This window comes from Mchenga conophoros, linkage group LG6 (genome assembly GCF_057382185.1).
Source record: "Mchenga conophoros isolate Kocher_MC1m ecotype Shallow Benthic linkage group LG6, M_conophoros_male_GT1.1, whole genome shotgun sequence".
Lineage (NCBI taxonomy): Eukaryota > Metazoa > Chordata > Actinopteri > Cichliformes > Cichlidae > Mchenga > Mchenga conophoros.
The window spans coordinates 32,696,901-32,717,119 of NC_140531.1; the positions used below are offsets into that span (position 1 = coordinate 32,696,901).

The 20,219-nt window shown below is 37.9% G+C and overlaps 1 protein-coding gene and 1 long non-coding RNA gene across 2 annotated transcripts; both read right to left on the bottom strand.

The window, feature by feature from the left end:
• Window positions 1-1,354: 1,354 nt before the first annotated feature.
• On the bottom strand, window positions 1,355-7,989 carry LOC146572991 (phospholipid phosphatase 3-like). The gene is made up of 7 exons (XM_085277495.1): window positions 7,796-7,989; window positions 7,463-7,631; window positions 5,458-5,615; window positions 5,065-5,351; window positions 4,927-4,984; window positions 2,258-2,434; window positions 1,355-2,157 (listed from the first exon to the last, which is right to left on the bottom strand). The coding sequence occupies exons 1-7, from the start codon at window positions 7,850-7,852 to the stop codon at window positions 2,059-2,061; spliced, it is 1,005 nt and encodes a 334-aa protein (XP_085133621.1). The 5' UTR covers window positions 7,853-7,989; the 3' UTR covers window positions 1,355-2,058.
• A 3,863-nt stretch (window positions 7,990-11,852) lies between these two features.
• LOC146572992 (uncharacterized) lies at window positions 11,853-16,307 on the bottom strand. Its single transcript, XR_014892774.1, has 3 exons — window positions 16,226-16,307; window positions 14,392-14,527; window positions 11,853-13,108 (listed from the first exon to the last, which is right to left on the bottom strand). It is a non-coding gene; the product is annotated as an uncharacterized LOC146572992 (long non-coding RNA).
• Window positions 16,308-20,219: the final 3,912 nt, after the last annotated feature.

Consider the following 20,219-nt stretch of genomic DNA (forward strand, 5'->3'; position numbering starts at 1 on the left):
ACAGTTCAATCAGACCACTGGCTTATTACACCAACAGAACATTGTTAGAGTTTGTAGTCTAGACTCTGAGCTCATCTAACCCAGCAGATATGGTACATATAGGAATTGGGGAATGATGAGTAAACATGCCCCCTGGAGTCTACAGGTGAATGCTGAGGCAGTGGAGAGGTCGACACAGCAGGAAGCAATTCAGTGCAGCCACCTCATTGACAGATCAGAGGGAGAGATGGAAAATTCTGCAGCTTTAATAGACCAACAAGTTGGGAGGGTGTGCTTGGTATGTGATGTGAGGAGAGTGAGAAATGTTCGTGTCTAAGAAGCAATGTAGTCTAAGGTGACTGCCATTGGTGTTTTAAATTAATATGTTATTTTATAGGGAAATATTGAACCTTAATGCATCGATCTTACATCTAATTAAGATATTACATGCAAAGCAACAAATTCGAATGATAAGAGAGATTTCCCCAAAATAGACAGTAATGAGAATGAGCTCAAAGTCAATCCCGTTGCAAAATTTAAATGCTTTGGACACATCCATGCATTAATAATAGTGCAATGTCATTCTGTCAGGAACTATTTAGCGGCACAGTGATTGCTTTTAATTTTGATATTTTAAAGAAAAGTTGATAACACTTTTACATTTCCCTAAATAAGGTTTTGGATTCTCCCAAAGATGACGAATATAAGAAGAGAAGTGTGATGAAATGAATTCAATACTAAATGAACTGCAGTTGCATGGGTTCATCACAAAAACATATAGACAAAAAAAGCAGTCCATATAATAAATGTGAATGATGCTGTTTGCTTTCTTGTGCTATCTGCTTAAAGCTCCACTAATCAATATTTCTGGATTAGCCCCGAAACAGATCAAATGACACAGTGTAATGTAAAGTGTTGCTTGTTATGACAAAACAGCAGAGAATTATCGCCCACTTTCCAGCTCATTTGCACAGTGCTAATTGAACATCTTTGGCTCATTGTTTTGATTTTTACAGCTAATAACTCTACTGTTTTGATCCGGGTTCTCTTTAATCTTGTTTCAGTCGCAGCAGGCTGCTGTTTTAGGCAAGCTTTGATAAATCTACCCCGTGCCACATGGCCAGCACCAAACAGCAGGAAGACAAAGTTAGTGACTTTCTGAAAAATTAGAAACTTACCCGTGGAGTCTGGGGAGACCAAATCAAAGCGAAAAGAGAAAAAATGTTGGAATTCTCAGGTGGACAGAGACGCTTTAGTCCAAATGAGAGATGACATGTTCTCTGTCTGCTTATGTAAACATGTGAAAGCTGTTTTACACGCTTGCAGTAGTGCCCCCAAGTGGTCAAACCCTTTAATTACATACATTACAATGAAATTTAAACAACTAAAAAAAAACTTTTATTTTTAATGATCTGTTATCTACAAGCATGCATAACTTCATAATGTCTGAGAACTAGTGGCATCCATCCTCTTCCATAAACAAAGATCCTGTTAGGAGTCCTCTCACTTACATAACACAGAGATGGACGGATGCATCCAATGAAAACACCCGATGCAAACCTTTTAAATGAATTGCTTTTTTGCTATTTGTGCTTTCCTTCAACAACATTCAGTGGGTGGATAAATAAACTACACAAAATAATTAACTTTTGTATGAAATATTTTACATGCTACATACTAAGTCATTGTAGAGTGCTAATTATTAACACTATCATGGACATAAAAAAGTGCTTTTACAGTTTTTGAATTGTAAAAAAAAACTATATATTTACAAGTGATATGTGGAGTGATAGTGATTCTGCGTTCAGTCTTGTTTGTAGTCTCATCTCACAGGTAAGTGTTACATGTGAAGCTAATGTCAGTTTCAAGGACAAAATGTTGACTGCTTGCTTTGACAGTATTTCATAAGGTCTGCTTTCCTTTTCTCCCCTCACTCTGTCAAAATACTGAGGTTTGTAGTTTGATTTCACAGGAAATGGTCTTGCATTCTTCAGATCTCTTGTCTGTCCAAATCAGTCTTCAGGCAGCAGGTGGATGCAGGTGGATGCAGGCAGATGCAGCGGTAAGTGGGAATGAGGTTTAGCAAACAGTATGGTGGGGTGACAGGGGGCTGTCAGGGGTCTCGGTCGGAGAGAGATCTGAACTGGAGCTTTTAAACATAGCCGAGATGTGGAAGGCCTGGGAGAAATATAAACACATGCCCAACTTGAGGATTAAGCAGACTTTGACATGTGGACACGCATTGATGCACAAAGACAAGCAGGCAAGTTATACTGACCACCCAGTAGGCAGTGAGAGCTCCCTGTATGTAGCCTGTTAATACATCAGACGGGTGGTGCCTGTAGTCTGAGATACGGGTCAGGCCTGTGTAGATTGCCAGCATAATCAAGAAAAACTGCAGCATGGGTCTCAGCAGCCGAGCTCCACGCCACGTCAGCCGTGCCTGCAGGTAAAACTATATTACAGAAACAAAAACAATATTAAATGCGCTGAGCAATACATTACAGATACAAGACGTTTACAAGTGAAGAGATAATTGTGGCTAAAGCTACGGATTACAGTGGGGAGGGGGAACAAAAGTTCTCTCTTTGTGTTGACGGTCAGGGAATTACAGCTTCCACCAGAAGGTAAGAGCTATGGTGGATGGTGATTGGATAAGTGGTTTCTGAGATGGGTTAAGATATGTTTTTGTTTTTTTGTGAGAGAGGTTTCATAAATGTGAGTGGTGTGGTAATGACAAATATATTTAATTTTGATACTACAAATGATTAAACATTGCATATGAAGGTTATAGGCGGTTATAGAATCTGAAGCATCTTTGAGAGTACTCAACACCTGTTTCTGGACTTATCAGTTATGGATAGTTAATTCAATTCAATTGAGTTTTATTTATATAGCTCCAGTCCACAATACCTCAAAGTGCTTTATATCGTACATAAAGGGTAAAGACCCTGCAATATTAGAAAGAAATCCCGAAATGGCAGAAACATGGCAAAAGACTATTCATAGATATTCATAAATATATATATTTATAATGTAAGCATTCATCAACTACTACCTTTGTATGCATTACTTTCTTGAGTCTTGGTGACCAAGTTCAACATTTTATCTATAATATTTTGCTAGCATTTGTGTTTGAACTCTTGATGAACAATTTAACTGTTAGCCATATTTTAGCTAAATAATGAGTAATAATTTTATTCATAAGATTAACTAGCTATTTAAAGTGTTTATCCGTTATGCTTAGGCAGCATTTGGTTTACTATTAGTTAACAGTGTCAACGAGCTAATGATGTACTTCTGTGTAGGTTTCCTCACCAGCTTTAATCATTTATGCATTCATCTTTTTCTCTACTGCTTAGTCTTACTTAAGTTTACTGTTCAGACTTGTATGGGTGCAGTTCTTTAATTTAATGGTTATTTCATTTTTTTGATTTAGTTGAGCTCTGTTAGCTGAAAACTTAGATACTAAAGAAATACCACCGGTGATACTTGTGGCCCTTCTTGGGAACATGGCTGGGAATTACTCTCTTAAGGCACTTTATAACCATTTTAACTTGACTTTTTATCCATCTCCCCTCTTTTTCACCAGTGCACTGTTAAAGCTTTCACAATAACTTTCAATACAACAGGAGGCAAATAATCTTGTTATTGTTTAATGGTAAATTAACAGTTAAGTGTTGTTTTATGGACACACGAGCAGCAAAAATTATTCTGAAATTATTCCTGATCTACTGTCACAGGTGTGTCACAGCCAACGCGCCACTCACATCATAAAACACCCGATATTGTGACGAGAGACTGTTGTGAGTCGGCTCTCATTGTCATCTAACAAAGTGGCTTCCACTTTTGGCACCCTAGTGTTCATTTGCTCAGAGAGATGCATGAAAATCACATTAAATTATCAACCCCCCACTCCCACCAAAAAAGGTACCATAGAAAGTCAAAAGAAGACAAAGTCAGGACAAAGAAAAGACTGAAAGTGCACAACTGTGCCTTCAGTTCCACTTATGAATTAGGCAGTGAGTTCATAAGTTTAAAAAAGATTTTTTTAAAAAAAAATTATGAATAATAATTTCCCTCTTAAAATAAAGTGGTGCTAGTGACACTGTGAGAGAACAAAGTCGGGTAGCTAAAGATCCAGATGTGTGCTCCTGAAATAATAGATGTCGCAATGACCCCTCTGTGCTTTAGTCACTGAAAGCTGTGAAACACTGTTTTATATAACAGCAGCAACAGCAGTAAAAGTGATTCCTGTGCATCTGTTTCACTTTAAAGCGGGTAAACCCTCCTTAAAATGCTGTTGTAAGCTGAAAACTTTACAGTTTGTTGACTCAGACTTTGTCTAAGCCAGGTCCAAATCTTCCCACCAAAGGTTAATAGTGAAATACGCTCTCTTTGCATGTAATATAAATATGTAAAGTTCTATAGGACACTATAGAACATTTAAGATCAATCATGAACAATCATGTTATATTTTCTTTACGCTGAGCTTGTTAGCTGTAAAAATACTTGAATTTCTGCTGATGCACCATTTACGTCTGCATAAAAATGAGTACACATATTCACACACACACACACGCACACGCACACGCACACACACACACACACACACACACACACACACACTCTTGTACAATAGAGCAGCACAGTGAGACGAGGTCACACTCCTCCCAAAGCAGAACAAAGCAGTCTCTGTTTGTGCCGTATCTCCCTCCATTCCCTCATCTCTTATTCTCTCGCTCTTTGATGCTAACTGGACTGGGGATGAGTCCCTGTTTCATTCATTCTCTCTCAGCATTTTACAGAGTGATGGTAATTGGAAATTGGAGAGACAGTCAATTTTCTTTGCCAGCATGAATGTGTGGTGTGTGGGAGAGAAAAAGAGAGAGAGATAGAGGAAGAGAAACATTTTTGAAAAAGGGACTAATAAATAGAGATACTCACAGCTAAGTAGAGCATTGTGAACATTGCAAAAGAAGCATGGCCCGAGAAAAAGGACTTCCTGAAAAAGTGGAGAAGTATTTAGAATTGCAAATTTCAATACGACATTAAAAGCACAAATTCATGAATGCAGACACACACCTGGCTTCCTCCTCTAACTGGTGGTCAGGCTGGCGACAAGTCACTGTTTCAATGTAGGTCCCAGGTGTGCAGTTGAGTGATGCATAGGTAATGCCGCACACTGACAGGAAGTGCGGTCGCAGCCGTCCCACGCTGAGCTTGGCCATGTTGGTCAGTGATTGGCCAACACAACATCCAAACAGGAAGCACCCCAGCTCCTTGTACAGGCACGAAACGTATACGTTCCTCACAAAGGCCTTCGAGCTGACACCGTGGAAACGCACCCGATAACACTCGCCGAGGGCGATCTAGATTCAGATGCAACGTGAGAATCGCAAGATTACATGTTGTTGTACAATAAATGACAATGGGGTGACTGATACGACAGGAATGATGAAGATGATGAATACTCACAGTGAGGCCGGTGATGATGATGCCACCTGTGATGAGTAATTCATCTGGTATGGCTTCTCTGTGCAGGTAAGGATACGTGATGCTGGGATCCCCACAAATGAAGCCTCTTCTGTAAGGACTCAGTGCCTTTAGCTCACATGCAAATAAAGGGATGGAAGCTGAGTGGGAGGAAGAAAAGGGAGAAAAATAGAATTAGACCAAAATTAAGTATTTTAAATCCCCAGTTTCCCTCTGGGTGAAAGTATTCTTTGAAAGTGATACATGGGAGGAGAAAAGAGGAGTAAGTTCTCATCTCAGGTTAACCAAGAAGAGACATTGTTAATGATAGACAAAAATAATATAATCAAAACATAAATTTAAAGCTACATAGAAGACAGATGAATAGGGATTTTGAGAAAGGAAAAAAGTTTGGGAAAGTAAGACGGTTACAGAAAAAAGGAAATCCAACTTTTTCTTTGGAGAACAACCATTAGGAATGTCGGGGTCGTAACACTCCTCCACTGGGACCAAAGAAACTCAGAGAACAGCCGAAAGCTCCAGTTTCCTTACTGAATAAAAGCTGAATCCACTGAGAGTGGAAGAGCGGAGCAAGGCAGCGCTCAGTAAAAGACCCAGTTTGGCTGCGCATGTGTGTATTTGTGTCTAAGTGTATGCATTTCTGTTGATGAGGAGAGAAAGGGGGGGTTGTTTGTGACTCCAATTGAGCTCTTCCCAACAAAACAAAGCGTAAAAGCGCCAATAGACCCGAGCCAGAACCAGCCTCACACTGTCTCTGTTTGTCTCTCATGTCCTCTCTCCTTCTCTGCCTCCTGTTTGCATGCCTGCACGCACACACAGAAAAGACAAGGGTGGGGAACAGACATCAAAACAGACAAAGAAAGAGAGAAACAGAGACTTCTCGCAGGGCCTCCACCCTTCTGCACAGATCCAATCTGTTGTTAATACAGGCTACTTCTCTGTCCAGCTTGCTCCAGTCAGCCAGCATTACATAACCCCTCTCCCACCACCAATACCACTATGAGCTGGGTCAACAAGTAGAGTCGTGATCATGTATGTGTACACACACATGTGATAGTCATGGATCGTACATTATTTATTGAATTCCCCCTGGCCTGACTCTACCCTGAGAACTGTATGTTGTCATGGAAACTGCACAATTCCCTGGGCAATGCACAAACCAGCTGGCACAAAGAGCTGAAGAGCAGCAGAAAAAGAGGGGTGGCATGTAGATGAAAGGGGCGAAAACGAACTTTCTGTCTCTTTTACTTTTCTGGTTTCCTCCTTTTTTCACCTTTTTATATTTGCTGCTTTTTTTTTGAAGACTCTAAGATCATCACGTTTATAAGTACCCAAATACCCACTGATTTCTTGATGAAGGGATGAAAACAAAGTGGAACAGCACTTAATATGGGCGACGTGATCTTATTGAAAGCAATAACAAGTGCACGGGATTTTGTCGCTGATGAACAAATTCCTCAATGACTCGAGACTGTAGGAGAACATATGGATTTAAACAAACAACAAATGACTCGCTTTGATAATACCCATATTTCTTGAATTATTTGGAAGAATTTAACAGAATTGTGCAAAAACATCCACAAACCCTTTTCGAGACAACAAAATGTTATTAGCTGATTGAAGTCTATCAACTCACTGCTGAATCGACTGCAGATTTCAGCTATAAAAACATTCACGAGAAAACAAGTTTCTTACGTTGTAGCCTACAGTTAAAAAAATACAGAGACCCATTCAGCATATCGGTTAGTGTAGTTTGTACTAATGCACACTGGCACCAGTGTAGTTGTAATTAATGAAAAAAAAAAACTGCACGGAAGTCCAGTAACACAATGAACACAGGGCTGTATCAGCTTATAACACAGGGTTAAATGTTGAAGTATGTTATGCTGCGGAATACATGGCCTTGTACAAGGCAATGCAGACCCCTCAATAAGCAATATAGTGTTATGTTAAACACTGACAAATCCAATTAGCTAGGCCTTCTTACCAAGAAAGAGGCAGAGCAGGTCTAAGCCGACCAGAAGTTTTCTTTTGGATAAAGCCGGTCCAGTTATCTCTATGAGTTTCTTCCCAGTGCCGTTCTCCATCCCCAGGCCGCTCTTGTTTTCCGTCAGTTTAAGCTGGAGGTCCGCGCTGGAGACGGGCACACCGGCGCTCTGCGGGGCAAACGTATCCAACATGACGATTAGCTGCGAATTGTAGGTCGGTTGTAGATCTTACTGGCATCAGAAACTTGGGAGCGCCCTTTGGCTACTCATGTGCAGATCTCCAGGGAAAGTGAAAGTTAATCCAAAAGTTCCCGGAGTATTTAATATGCTACCTGGAGCGCGTGGTGACGTGTTTCTTCGCTGTCAAGGTGGAGAAATGTTTTACTCATGTTGGTGTCAGTCTGCAGGGCTCGTTCAGACTCGCTGAAGTGCCTCCGTCAGCTTAAAGATATGCGTGGTTTGCGAAACTAGTTGATAAAATCTCTCACTCTCTCCCTCTCTCTTCCTGTCAGCTCATCGAACATTAGGGAAAACAGGGAGGGAAAAATCCGCAAGTCCTAATTAGAGGCAGCACATCAGATATGTGTCACGGTGTGACGGTGGTTATTGCATGGATGCAATCTGGAAGATATTTCTCCATCACTACTACTGTATGACTTATCGCCTACAAAAATGCAGGTGATGGGGGATTGGGAAGAAATCACAAGTAGACTAAATAAAACTTCTTATCACTTTAAAAAAAAACACTGAGATTCGAAGTATTTTAAGTAATTTAGCCCACAGTTAAAAAAAATACAAATATTTGCCATTGATCTGGACATATTTTACTTTTTGAGTCTGATTACTTTAGTACTTTTTAAATGTAATTTTTACATTGTTTGAAAAACACATCGTGTTTTTTTTTTTTTATCGTGGTTTATTGACCCCTTCAAATATATCATAAGTAAGAATAATCCTCAACTGAAATCTATAGGCGAATTCTACAAGATGGTGGTAGAAGTAACAAGTGGAGAAAAAGATGTTAACAGTATTTTGAGTTCATACAATCTTAACAAGACTGAATTTTCTTTTCTTTTCTTTTCTTTTCTTTTCTTTTCTTTTCTTTTCTTTTCTTTTCTTTTCTTTTCTTTTCCAATACAGTTTAAACTCTCAGGCAAGCCTTCTTGAGCTCTTCTTTTGGATGCTGGTATACTCTTTTCTCTGTCAAGATGATCCCACTGCTTCAAGGATGTTGAGTTCCAGGTTATGAGGAGAGCAGTCCACGACTAACAGTGAGTCATCATATGTTTTTCTTTCCAGCTATGCTTTTCTAGAATTGGCATTATCTTTCTTCTATTGAGGGACACGAGTGCCCAAAAGAAATAAATTAACACATTATTAAATAAATGTGCAATTAATTATTTTGCATTTGTAATAAACAAACAGTTTATTAAATATTTAAATTAAATTTACTGATATTTAATTAATTGCTTGTTACAGATTTTTATTCATTAACAACACACTTAGTTAATTATTTCATGATGTATATATTTAATTAATTTTGGCCCTCCACGTTTTCCAGATCTCTTCCATACATATTGTGGATGATTTCAGCCATAAATTTCAAATTTGGATTAATAGCTCTATTTGACTCATTCACTGTGGTTTTTGTGAAATTTGGCATACCCTATTCTTTTCTTCCTGTTTCCTTTCCTTGAACGTAGCTTCTTGACATTCACCCTTCCACTGAGGTCAAATTTTTGAGGCTTCTAGTGAACAGAATGGCTCAACTGAAGGGCCAGATGGAACTTTCAGTTCCCGTGTCAGGTCTTTGCTATGCTAATAATTTCCTTGTAACTAAAACCAATTCTGAAGTATGATCTCACTATCTCATCTACACATGGCATTTTGTAGAGGCTACAGCAGCCGTGACAGTTTGCCTTGAAACAGCTGTAATCTCCATATTTGGCCTTTTTTCCCCTCAAAATAGTATTTTGACTTTTTGCACTTATCCTCAAAAATGATCAATAATATATATTTTGTTCTTCTTAATATGTCCCTAATACTATCCTAATAACTACCCTAATAACACCCTAATTCAATACCCTGTTGTACACAACAATATTAAGTTTATATTTTATACTGTGGGCCTGTGTTAAGCGGCTAAAGAAACAAAACAAAAAGTATTCCTTTAAAAATGGTCAGGTTTGTGCCTGAACTATAAATGAGTGAAAAAGTAACCAATGTCCAAAGAAAAACTTAGAAAGACCTTCAGAAAGTTTGGAGAACGATGACTGAAAACCAATTTAAAACATTACAAGTAAGTACTTTATAAAGATGTGGTTCTTGTGTCAGTGACAAATAATAGTAAAGTTCAGCTTTTGGAAAATACCCACAGTGGTTTGATGCCAATGTGTGAAAGAACTGTGGTAACTGGAACATGCAGTTCCATGCAACGTGAAACTACAGAGCCAGCAACCAGTTATTTTAGCTTAAAAGCTAGGCATGAAGACTGGAAACAGCTGATAACGTCTATACTGGATACAGTCTATATGACAAAAGGGAGCACAGTCTATCTACCAGCAATGCTATATACTGGGAGAAATTGACCCAAGCTGGTGTGCTGTCACACTCACGGGAAGAACCACAAACAATGTAAGTGACCCAAACACAGTGATTGGAACATGGGCAAGAAGTGGGTTATATTATTATTGTGGGCAGAAAACCCTTTTGGTCCATGTTCCTCTGGGAAGTGAAGGGACATGTGCTATGGTGCGGCTGGGAGCTCCACTCATACTCATTGGAAACCAGGTAAAAGCCATTCCACAACGCACCACACGTACTTTAACAGCCAAACGTAAAAGACACATTTTGGCAAAAAAGAGGGACCCAGGGTACCCATGCGTACGACCCCAGACTGAACTCTCCTACCTGGATTGACTCCATAGGGGTGCCCAGGGGAGTTCCGAACGAGTATAAACTAGCAGACCAAGTAGCTTCAGGATTTGAAAGTATATTCATCTGGGTAACGCCTAATAAGAATGTTGATCGCATTAACTATGTACATTACAATGTGCTGAGACTCTCTAACCTTACTAGGGATGCCATGGAAGGGTTCGCAGAACAATTGGGTCCGACCTCGTTGATGGGAGTGCAAAATCGAATGGCCCTTGACATGTTGTTGGTGGAGAAAGGGGGCGTCTGTGCCATGTTTGGAGACATGTGCTGCACCTTTATCCCCAATAATACTGCTCCAGATGGCTCGGTAACCCGAGCTCTGGAGGGCCTGAAAACTCTGTCTAAAACCATGCATGAGGACTCAGGTATCGACAACCCGCTGGAGAGCTGGATGTCATCCGTGTTTGGCCAATGGAAGGGTTTGGCTATGTCGGTTATGCTTTCAATTGCTACATTTTTAGGGATACTGGTCACCTGTGGTTTTTGTCTCATTCCGTGTGCCAGAGCATTGTTGGTAAAGGTAATAATAAGGGCTGTGGACCCCGGAGCGGTTGTTCCGATGTCCATAATGCCACTGATTTCTTTCAAAATGTCAAAAGAGGGAATGTGGAGATACAGAAATTATTTTACTGCTAGAATATAACCTGCATTATTAACATTGGATTAATAATATATCCTACAGCCTTGATATTGCATTAAAGATGTTTATTAAAGCTATGGCCATCACCTTAACCTTTTTATTACAGGTGCAGCTATGATTATTTTACACACATTGCATGTTTGTGCTCATTTAGTGTTGATGCTCAGTCTATTAAAGAAGGTTTTAAGCTTTGTGGAGCGCTATGTCTTCACAATCTATTGTGTAGGTGACTTGGAGCATAGAAGGATAGACAGCAAACACGCTTACAACACACATATAATCCAGAAGCCTGCCAGGCCAAAGGCCCGAAATTCATTTAGCTTCTAACTGCATTTCAGTTTACTTAGTACACTGTAAAAAAATATTCCGTAGAAAAACAGAAAATGTCCTGGTAATTTTCTGCCAGTACATTTTCTGTTTTTTTTACGGAGGTTTGACGGACCTTTCTGTAAATGATAAAACGGAAAATTCTGTAGATTTACAGTATACTCTCTGTACTATTTACGGACATTTCCTTCAGCTATAAAACAGAAAATTCCGTTTATTCACAGTATATTTTCTGTATCATTAACTGATATTTTCCGTTAATAGAAAAATTGAAATTTCTGTTTATATTACTATTTCCAAGCACTTCTTTTCACTGTAACTCATTAAATATAGTTCTTTATATCCTTAAACGTACATTTCTATGCAATTACAACCTAGTACACCATGTACTCAAAAATTCATAAATTAAAACTTAAATTAATTTGTGCTTCGTACACAACAACATTGGTACAATTAATGTTAAATATTCTTTTATTCTCCTTAACTCAAACACTATACTAAAATATAATGACAGCATCCATCTTGTCATAAAACTACTAAACAGCTGATACATGAACAAAATAACTCACAAGCTTTCAAATTTGAGCATTTTTATTTCCTTGAAATCAGGTTGCCCTCATGTAAATGTGTTTATTTACATTCATTCAAGTGGCTACCAAGTGTTTTCTTCAAACAGGACACCTGACAAACAAAAAATGTCATATTTAACGACATGTTCACATTTAATAATATCCAGAGTACCTTTGAGTTAGAATCACTGCCTTGTGGTAGTTTTGCCTCAGCCAAATGGTTAAGGTGTGGTTTACATCCATCTCTGTCCACTTATGATACAGTATACACATGTAGTCAGTTATAGCCAAACACCTTTGATTACTGAATTGCATTCACTTCATTAATGAAGTGAATGTAATTCACATTTGTGTGAACATTTGTCTGAGATTAACTCTTTGGGCTCTTTACCTTACAATATAACATACTTGAGTCAAAATTTGTTGACTGTTTAAGTGGTGCCACATGAATACAACTGAACAGATCTAAAGAAGATGTTCCTGAACTTTGGGTTTATTCGAACAGGACTGATGGATAACCACAGGACTTTTCCCCATATGATAACTACAACACATAATAAATTAAGACAGATTACTGTCCCAAACTTAAAGATAAAAGTGTATTTACGGGACTTGTTTTGTCAGTGAGGAGCAAAGTATAATTAGAAGTGCTTGTTCTGATGAAAAGTTAAACTGTAAACAGCAGCATAGTGAATAAGGATCTGTGTCCACGAATCCTCAGCAGTGACAACACTTAAACATCATAGTTCAAAATCCTTAATGCACACCTTTTTCTCCACGGTGTTCAAATTCTCTAAGCTGGTTAAGTAGAGGAAAAAGTCTGACATATTTCATGACCATTAAATGTTAGACAAGGCTCTGAAAACGAGGTTACAGTTACAAACAAAAACCTCTGCTTGTGCGCACAGACCCTAAATCACAACAAATAAGACAATAGTAAGACAAATTACTACAAAGTCTTGTTACCGCTCTTCATATAACAGTGTGACAAAGTCCTGAATGCAGCCTGCATGTTAGTACATCAAGGTCCATCTGAGCTTTAAGTAAAATACACTCAGCTTTTCCTTGGATTTTAAGAGTTGCTCAGTTCATACAGGAACTGCAGCAGTCGGAGTTAACGTGTCGCTGTGTTGCTCCTCCGTGTCAGCCATTGAGACTAGTCGCAATTTATTCTGAGGAAAAAAGAGAAACAACAAGACATTTTTAAAAAGTTTGTATTTTTATAATTTTTTTTTACCTAGAGCATAAACAACATAAACAAAAAAAAGGATTAGGGCTGTGCGATATGACGATATATATCAGATTACGATATAAAAATGTCTATCGTTTCATATTATACACTATTCTTTGTTTTGTGGTGTTGCAAAATAAACTGTTTACGGCAATATTTTTTTCATGGTTTTGATGGTCACTGTAGTTGCTATATTATTTCTTAAAGTTCTCTCTTTCTCTTATACTTAAAATAACCACACTATGGACGGACAAGTGACTGTTTTTACGCGTACTTTCGTTACCAACAATGAGGATAAAACCATCGTGTGGCTCCGCCGTCCGCTTGTTTATTTTCCACATAAACCTTTCACAATAAAGCTCAAGTTTCTGTTGAGACTTTTCAAACTAAACTGAAATGATATACATTATTCTCAAACATAAAATTTCAGAATATGCATCAAACAAATGACCTCAAATAAAAACATCAAGTAACTATAAATGGCGCTTACAGTCACCACGCAGATGAAGGCACAGAGAATACCAGCATGGCCAGCAAGGATGAGGCAGAACCAGAAGGACCAGTCAAAAGAAATCGAGGACCTTATTGTTAAATGAGGGGCTACCTCTGTAGCATGGACATGGTTTGGTTATGAAAAGTCTGACACGCCCCAGAAAACTGTACTATGCAAATTATGCCACAAACTGGTCCCCACCACCACTCGAACACGACAAACCTCTTTAACCACCTACACAAGAATCACATGAAAGAGTTTCGAGAGAGTTTACAAATGAAAAGCAAAAAAGAGTCGTCAGGTGCTCAAAATAATCCTTAGACTCAAACGTTAGAACAGGCTTTTCCTTGCAGCACGCCGTGTAATAAATACTCAGAAAGAAAATGGCGGCCATTTAAACTCATGTCTAAAAATGTATAGTTTCATGCATCGGTCAAAACACTCGACTCCAGGTACACGACGCCCAACTGAAAACATTTCACATAAGTCGAGTTGCCCGAGAATCACAGAATTTACAGAAAATGCACTATTTTGTGATATATATCGTTATCAGGAGAGATACGTCTTATATTGGGATATGAGATTTTGGTCATATCACGCAGCCCTACAAAGGATTATAATTCACGTAGAGTTGCATACACATAACACCATTCTGTTGCAACAAAAGCAGTTTATAATTAAAGTAACATACATACCTTGAAAAACTAAATCAACCACAACATTAAACTCACCTTGTGTTTGTAGAGAAGGTGATCAGGGTTTTTCTTCATTTCCTGAGACCAGCTGCTCTGGATCATCACCAGCTTGTATCTTCATCTTTTTTTTCCACTCGGGGAAGTCTTTCCTTTTCTTGGCCATTGCTCTGCACTGGAAAACCAAAGTGTGTGATCAAAGGTGAAATAAGGGATATTTTTCCACTGCAGGACTTAAAGTGCTTCAAGTAGTGATAGCTGTTGATCCATTTCTCAAATAATCTGTAAGGATCTGGATTTTTAAGAAAGATACAAATATCTCTGCTTATATTTGGCTAAAAGCTTGATATAGACAAGGCATATAGAGCCCCTGCACACCAGCACTGCGCTTACATTATAGTTCAACCTTTGGAATACAAGCGCGCTGATCCACACAGGTATGCACACGGGTGTTCACTGCTCGTAGACCCAAATTACACCTTTCTTGGCTGCTACTTCGAAGCACATCTGTCCTGCGTGCTGCACAACAACATTGAATATTTAGTATTTACTGCTGTTTACACTTAGCTAGATTAATGCGATGGTGTTGTGTTTAGTATGCTGCTTTGTTTTTTTTTCTGCTTGTTTTCTATTCTTCTCTCAACAGGTGATCCAGGAGATTTTTATTTTTTTTCTCCCCCCCTTTCTCACTGTCCCTCTCCCCTTCTGTTTTTCCTTTCCTTCCTCTTTCTTTCTCCCTTTCCTATCCCTCACTCATGTCTGTCCCGTCTGTAACATCTGAAAATAAAATATAATAAATAATAAAAACAAAGATCGACCAAATGGACCAATACGGCAATGCCACGATGATCCATTTGGCAAAGTAAATCCATTGGGTATCCTTGTTGGTCTTCAGACAACAATTCTGATGGCTAAAGAACCAAATGGGACAGGCAAAAAAAACAAAAAACAAAAAAACCCAAAAACATTATAGTTCAATCAAGAAATAGTTATTATTGATTTATTATTGAATTTTTTTAGTAATAATTTTTAGTATTTAATCACATTAGCACAGTGGGGTGACAAAAATATTCCACATACAAGAAATGCTGCTCAGCATTTCATAAATTACATTTTCAACAAATGTTGGAGTAAAAACACAGTTACAGGGAAAATGTGTCTGTCTGTAAATATTAACTAAACATTTCTATGTGCTACAAAATAGACATACTGTAATTGTAAATGTGCTGAGGTGAAACTATACTTTCAATAATTTTACCACTACAGTCTGTTAACCACCGAAATAATCTATGCTGGTCAGCTAGCTAAAAGTCTTTACTTTAGCAGCCCAAATCAGAGGCTAACATTAGCATTTGCTAGCGTCAGCCAGGAAGGTCTGAGGCTTAAACTAGGGTTAGTGTAACTTTGCCTGAAACCCTTTAAAGTGTACAGTAGAGCCAACTGTAAAACACAGGTATTGATACAGTACTTATTAGAGTCCTAGAATAATTTCTAGAACCATGAAGTTCTCACTTTCCCAGTTATCCACATCGCTGACTTTCGCTAATTAGCTAGTTAGCAGTCACAGCTGTGTAATACCCAGAGAGACACAGACAGCTAACTATAATATTTATGAAAACTGGTTCAGCCACTGAAGGGCAAAACTGGTGGTATCACAGTAAAAATTATTTTAACATTAACTAAAATAAAGCTTAAGTCATGTTAAACCTAAATAACAATTATTTTAAAAAATGAGTCAGCAAAATATTCCTGACTTGTCTGGAGACAACCGAAACCAGTTAACAAATAAATTAACAATTCGTTCTAAATAAAAACACGGAGTCTTTTGAAAAACATTATTTTAATAAAACGAAACATGAGTTTTAATACTTACCACAGAAATTTGAAGGCAGTTTCTCCAACTTCAGAATCCAAAATCCAGATGAAGCCTGAAAGAAGCCTAATGGCTGCTCTTGCACTTACTTTTCCCTCCTTTTCAGGTTCTTTTTCCCACAATGCATTGCAGTAGTTGAGAAATACAGAAAAATACCTGTAAATGACTAATACGGAAAATTCCTTCACGTTTATACAGTAGATTGTACTGTATTTTTACGGATTTTTTTTTACAGTGTAACAGATGACAGAAGACCAGTTAAGAAAAGGACAAGTACTCAGAGACCATCTAGACTTGAAATGTATTGCCATGTATGAAAGATGTTATAGAAAAAAGAACTTCTGTGTCTGTTTTTAGCCATCTAAGATGTACCTTTTACTGTAATCGATGTATTTGATCTGTAATCGACGCAAGAAGGGGCGTTAACCCTGATGTTATATAACTATTGCCAAATGTATTTTTAGCAGGAGATGGTGTGCTGATGTGATGCTGTATACTTCTCCTCCTGCGTGTGTTTTAATAAACTCATTGTTTGATTGCACTCTCCTGGGCCTCCGTTGGTTTGTTTCATTTCTCAACATTTTCGAACTCGTGACATTTTGTTCATTTATGCCTTTGTTTTTGTGTAGCAAAATCAGTAGCACCACTTTCCTAAAAGTAAGCAAACCAACATGTACACTGAAAAATATCAGCACAACAAAAAGTGACCCTATTTACAATGACAGAAACAAAAAGTCCCAGTTGTATGTTTTCTTTTAGAAACTTTGTGGTGGTTGACTCCTGAACGAACCAAGGAGGGGAATAACCAAAAAGGCACCAAAGATATGTTTTAAAAAAAAAAACAATTTTTTCCTCGTCTTACAAGAGACGAGTACAATTAAAGACTTTACATTTTGCTGTACCCTTTTCCAGTTTTCATACACTTTAAATGTACTTATAAATTTACATTTTTTAGATGACCTGGTGCGATAAGCTTGATTTTTTAATATGTTGCATTTATTTTCATTACGTGGGACATGGAAAACAAAAGCTTGCTCACAAGGAAATAAAACACAACAACTTTACGAGTCGTTTTATCCTCACAAGTAGTGTTACAATGTATAAAAAATATTCTTTTCTTTTTTAAATTAAGAGTAAATTAAGAAATTGGTGATTAACTTATTTTGTTAAGTGAAACTGCAGCACAACATTCAAGATAAACAGTTGTCAGCAGTAGGTGGCAGCAAAACCCCTATCAGTGGATGCTCTACTCTAGCAATTATCCTGGGGTTTAGCCATTTTTGTTTTTGTTTTCATACATGGAGGAAGATAGAAAGATAGCATGATCCTGACTGTGAAGTGAAAACACAGAGAGCTACTTCCCTGTGAGAAAACCCAGCACATCATAACGTTTGTTTGTTTTTTTGGTCAATTAGGTGAAGTGGGGCCACATGTAATCCTGACCACAGAAAATCCAGGACGAAATGTGCGTGGGTGTGTATTTGTGCAAGGTTGTACGTTTAGCAGTTGTTTACTTTATCTGAGGCATTTAACAGTGACATAGTTCCTCTTTTACCTTCCTCCGACATTTCGTCACTTTCCGTAAGGAAGCTCGAGCGTCATTTTGTAAAATGATTTTATTCTCATACATTACAAGGCCTCTATGCAACTTCCTCTTAACAAAGGTCTCTGAAATCTTTTAAAACAGCACGCAAGGTGAACAGATGTAGATCATAAATTCAGATAAACTAAATACCACACACACACACACACACAGATGCTGTTCGTTTTTAACAAGCTCAATCTTTTTCAAAACAGCTGGGAAACTCTTGAGGAATTTGTCTGTGCTGCCTTATTTTTAATAGTTTGCTTATTTGTATATTTGTGGTTAGTTTCATTGAGGAACAGAAGACATGGGTTTGCCCTGGTGGAGCATATGACCTTCTACAAATGCTCGTAATGCTAAATTTCTTATTTTCTCTGTTTCAGACTGACTTCCTCATCTCAGTCACCCACACAGCAAGAATCCCCACATTTTTCCCATTACCGTGTCATGCTTCTCAGTTGTCATTCCTCATGATATTTTAATTAAGTACTTTTTTGTTTTTGTCTTCCCCAAAGTTTAAGGTTAGATAGCGTCACAAAGGCCATGACATTATCTAATGTTACTAAACAAAAAGCAATGGAAGATGTAAAACTTACCTGTGTATTATAATGTAAAAAACATTGTTATTGGGCTTTGCATGAATGCAGCAATAAAGGTTTTTGGACATCACTTAAACTTTCGAAAAAATCCCCCAAAAACTCAACAGAGAAGAAACTAAGAAAAACTTTGAGACAGTTCAGCTGAAAATCTAATTTGAGAGAAACTGAGCTGAAAGTTTTGGCAGAACTAACCTGTAGTCAGTCAATGTAAATAGTGACAGTGGCCCTCCTGTCAGGTCTGTACTGGAATGGTTCAACCCTGTGAGGTGAAAGTGCCTACTCTAACCCTGAGCCTACATTTTGGAGAATTAATAGCCCGCAGATACAGTTTATCTACAAAATATAGCAGATAAACTGTGGCTTTCAGAACATCCTTACTTCTATCTGGCATACATTTAACAAGATGATTGACACAATAGCATCACACAGCTGCTTCAGATTTGTCCGCCGCACATCCATCATGCAAATCTTTTAATCTAGTGTGGAAGCAATTACAGTGAACTTACTATCATATTGGAATATTCACTTTGAGATGACCTGAGCTTTGAGACATGGCCCTTCACCCTGCTGGAAGGAGCAATCACAAGATGGGTAAAGTGTGATCATGAGGGAAGACATATGGTCAGCAACAATACTCAGGTGGAATTTAAGCAATTCTCAGTAGTTATTAAAGAGCCCAAAGTGTGCCAGTAAGCAATCCCCTGCACAACCAACAACACCACCAGCCCAAATTTTTGATGCAAAGGAAGCTCGATCCAAGTTTTTATGGTGCTTTCAGCAAATTTTGACCATACCACCCAAATGTTGCAACTGACATCGTGGGTCATCAGACCTAGCAACAGTTTTCCAGTCTTCAGTCGCCCCACTTTTTTGAGCGTTTACAAACTGATTAATAATAAGTGGATGTTTGAGCTGCTATCATATGTATACATATATGGAATGAACGGCTCAACTGTAGGTATGCAAATTTATTGAGCAAATCACAGTGAGTTTTGTACAGTGCATACAAAATATGTAAAAGAAAAATTGGGAGTTGAAAATTTGTAATCACAATAGACTCAATATAAACTATTGAGTTCCATGCTCTGTTTTAAACTTGTCTGTAGCCAACAAAATATCTTGTAAATCAGGGCCCTATTAGGAGACATAAAAGTAGAAGTATTGGAACTTAAAAATCATTCAAATAAATAAAAAGTGCCAATATTTCTCTACCACAAGTTGTTCACTAGTTTTCTACTTAACAGCACTAAAATGCTAAGCAATGATGTCAGAGATGAAGAAACAAACACAGGAACTAAACATGGCGCACAGGCACATAAATGTGTTTTATTGTATGCAAAATAAGTTTGTAAGTACACGACAGCAGAGCAATAATGTTTTTAAATGTTATTCTTACTAACCCATAACCTCTTTTGAATTCACGTGATCTAAAAAGTACAAAATACAGCACAAACATTACCCTCTGTGTGAACAATACACCATCTTTTTGGTTTCTATGATAAAGCTATATATATATTTAAATATTTTTTTGTATACATTAGTGCCAGAATTTGCACTGTTTGTTTTCTAAGTGGTAGCCACTTCCTTTTACCCATGACTTCTTGTTCAGGAACAGCCACAAACATTCCCTTAACATGATCCAAAAATAGTATTAGAGTGCCATTACCATAAATCCCAATATACACTATGCTGACTCTACAGATCATCACCTGATGCTAGAGGAAGAGTCTTCACTAGTTATTCACCATCAATTACACAATAGACTGTAATGCCTGTGATCAGTCCAGTTAGTTCTTTTACAGTAACACCC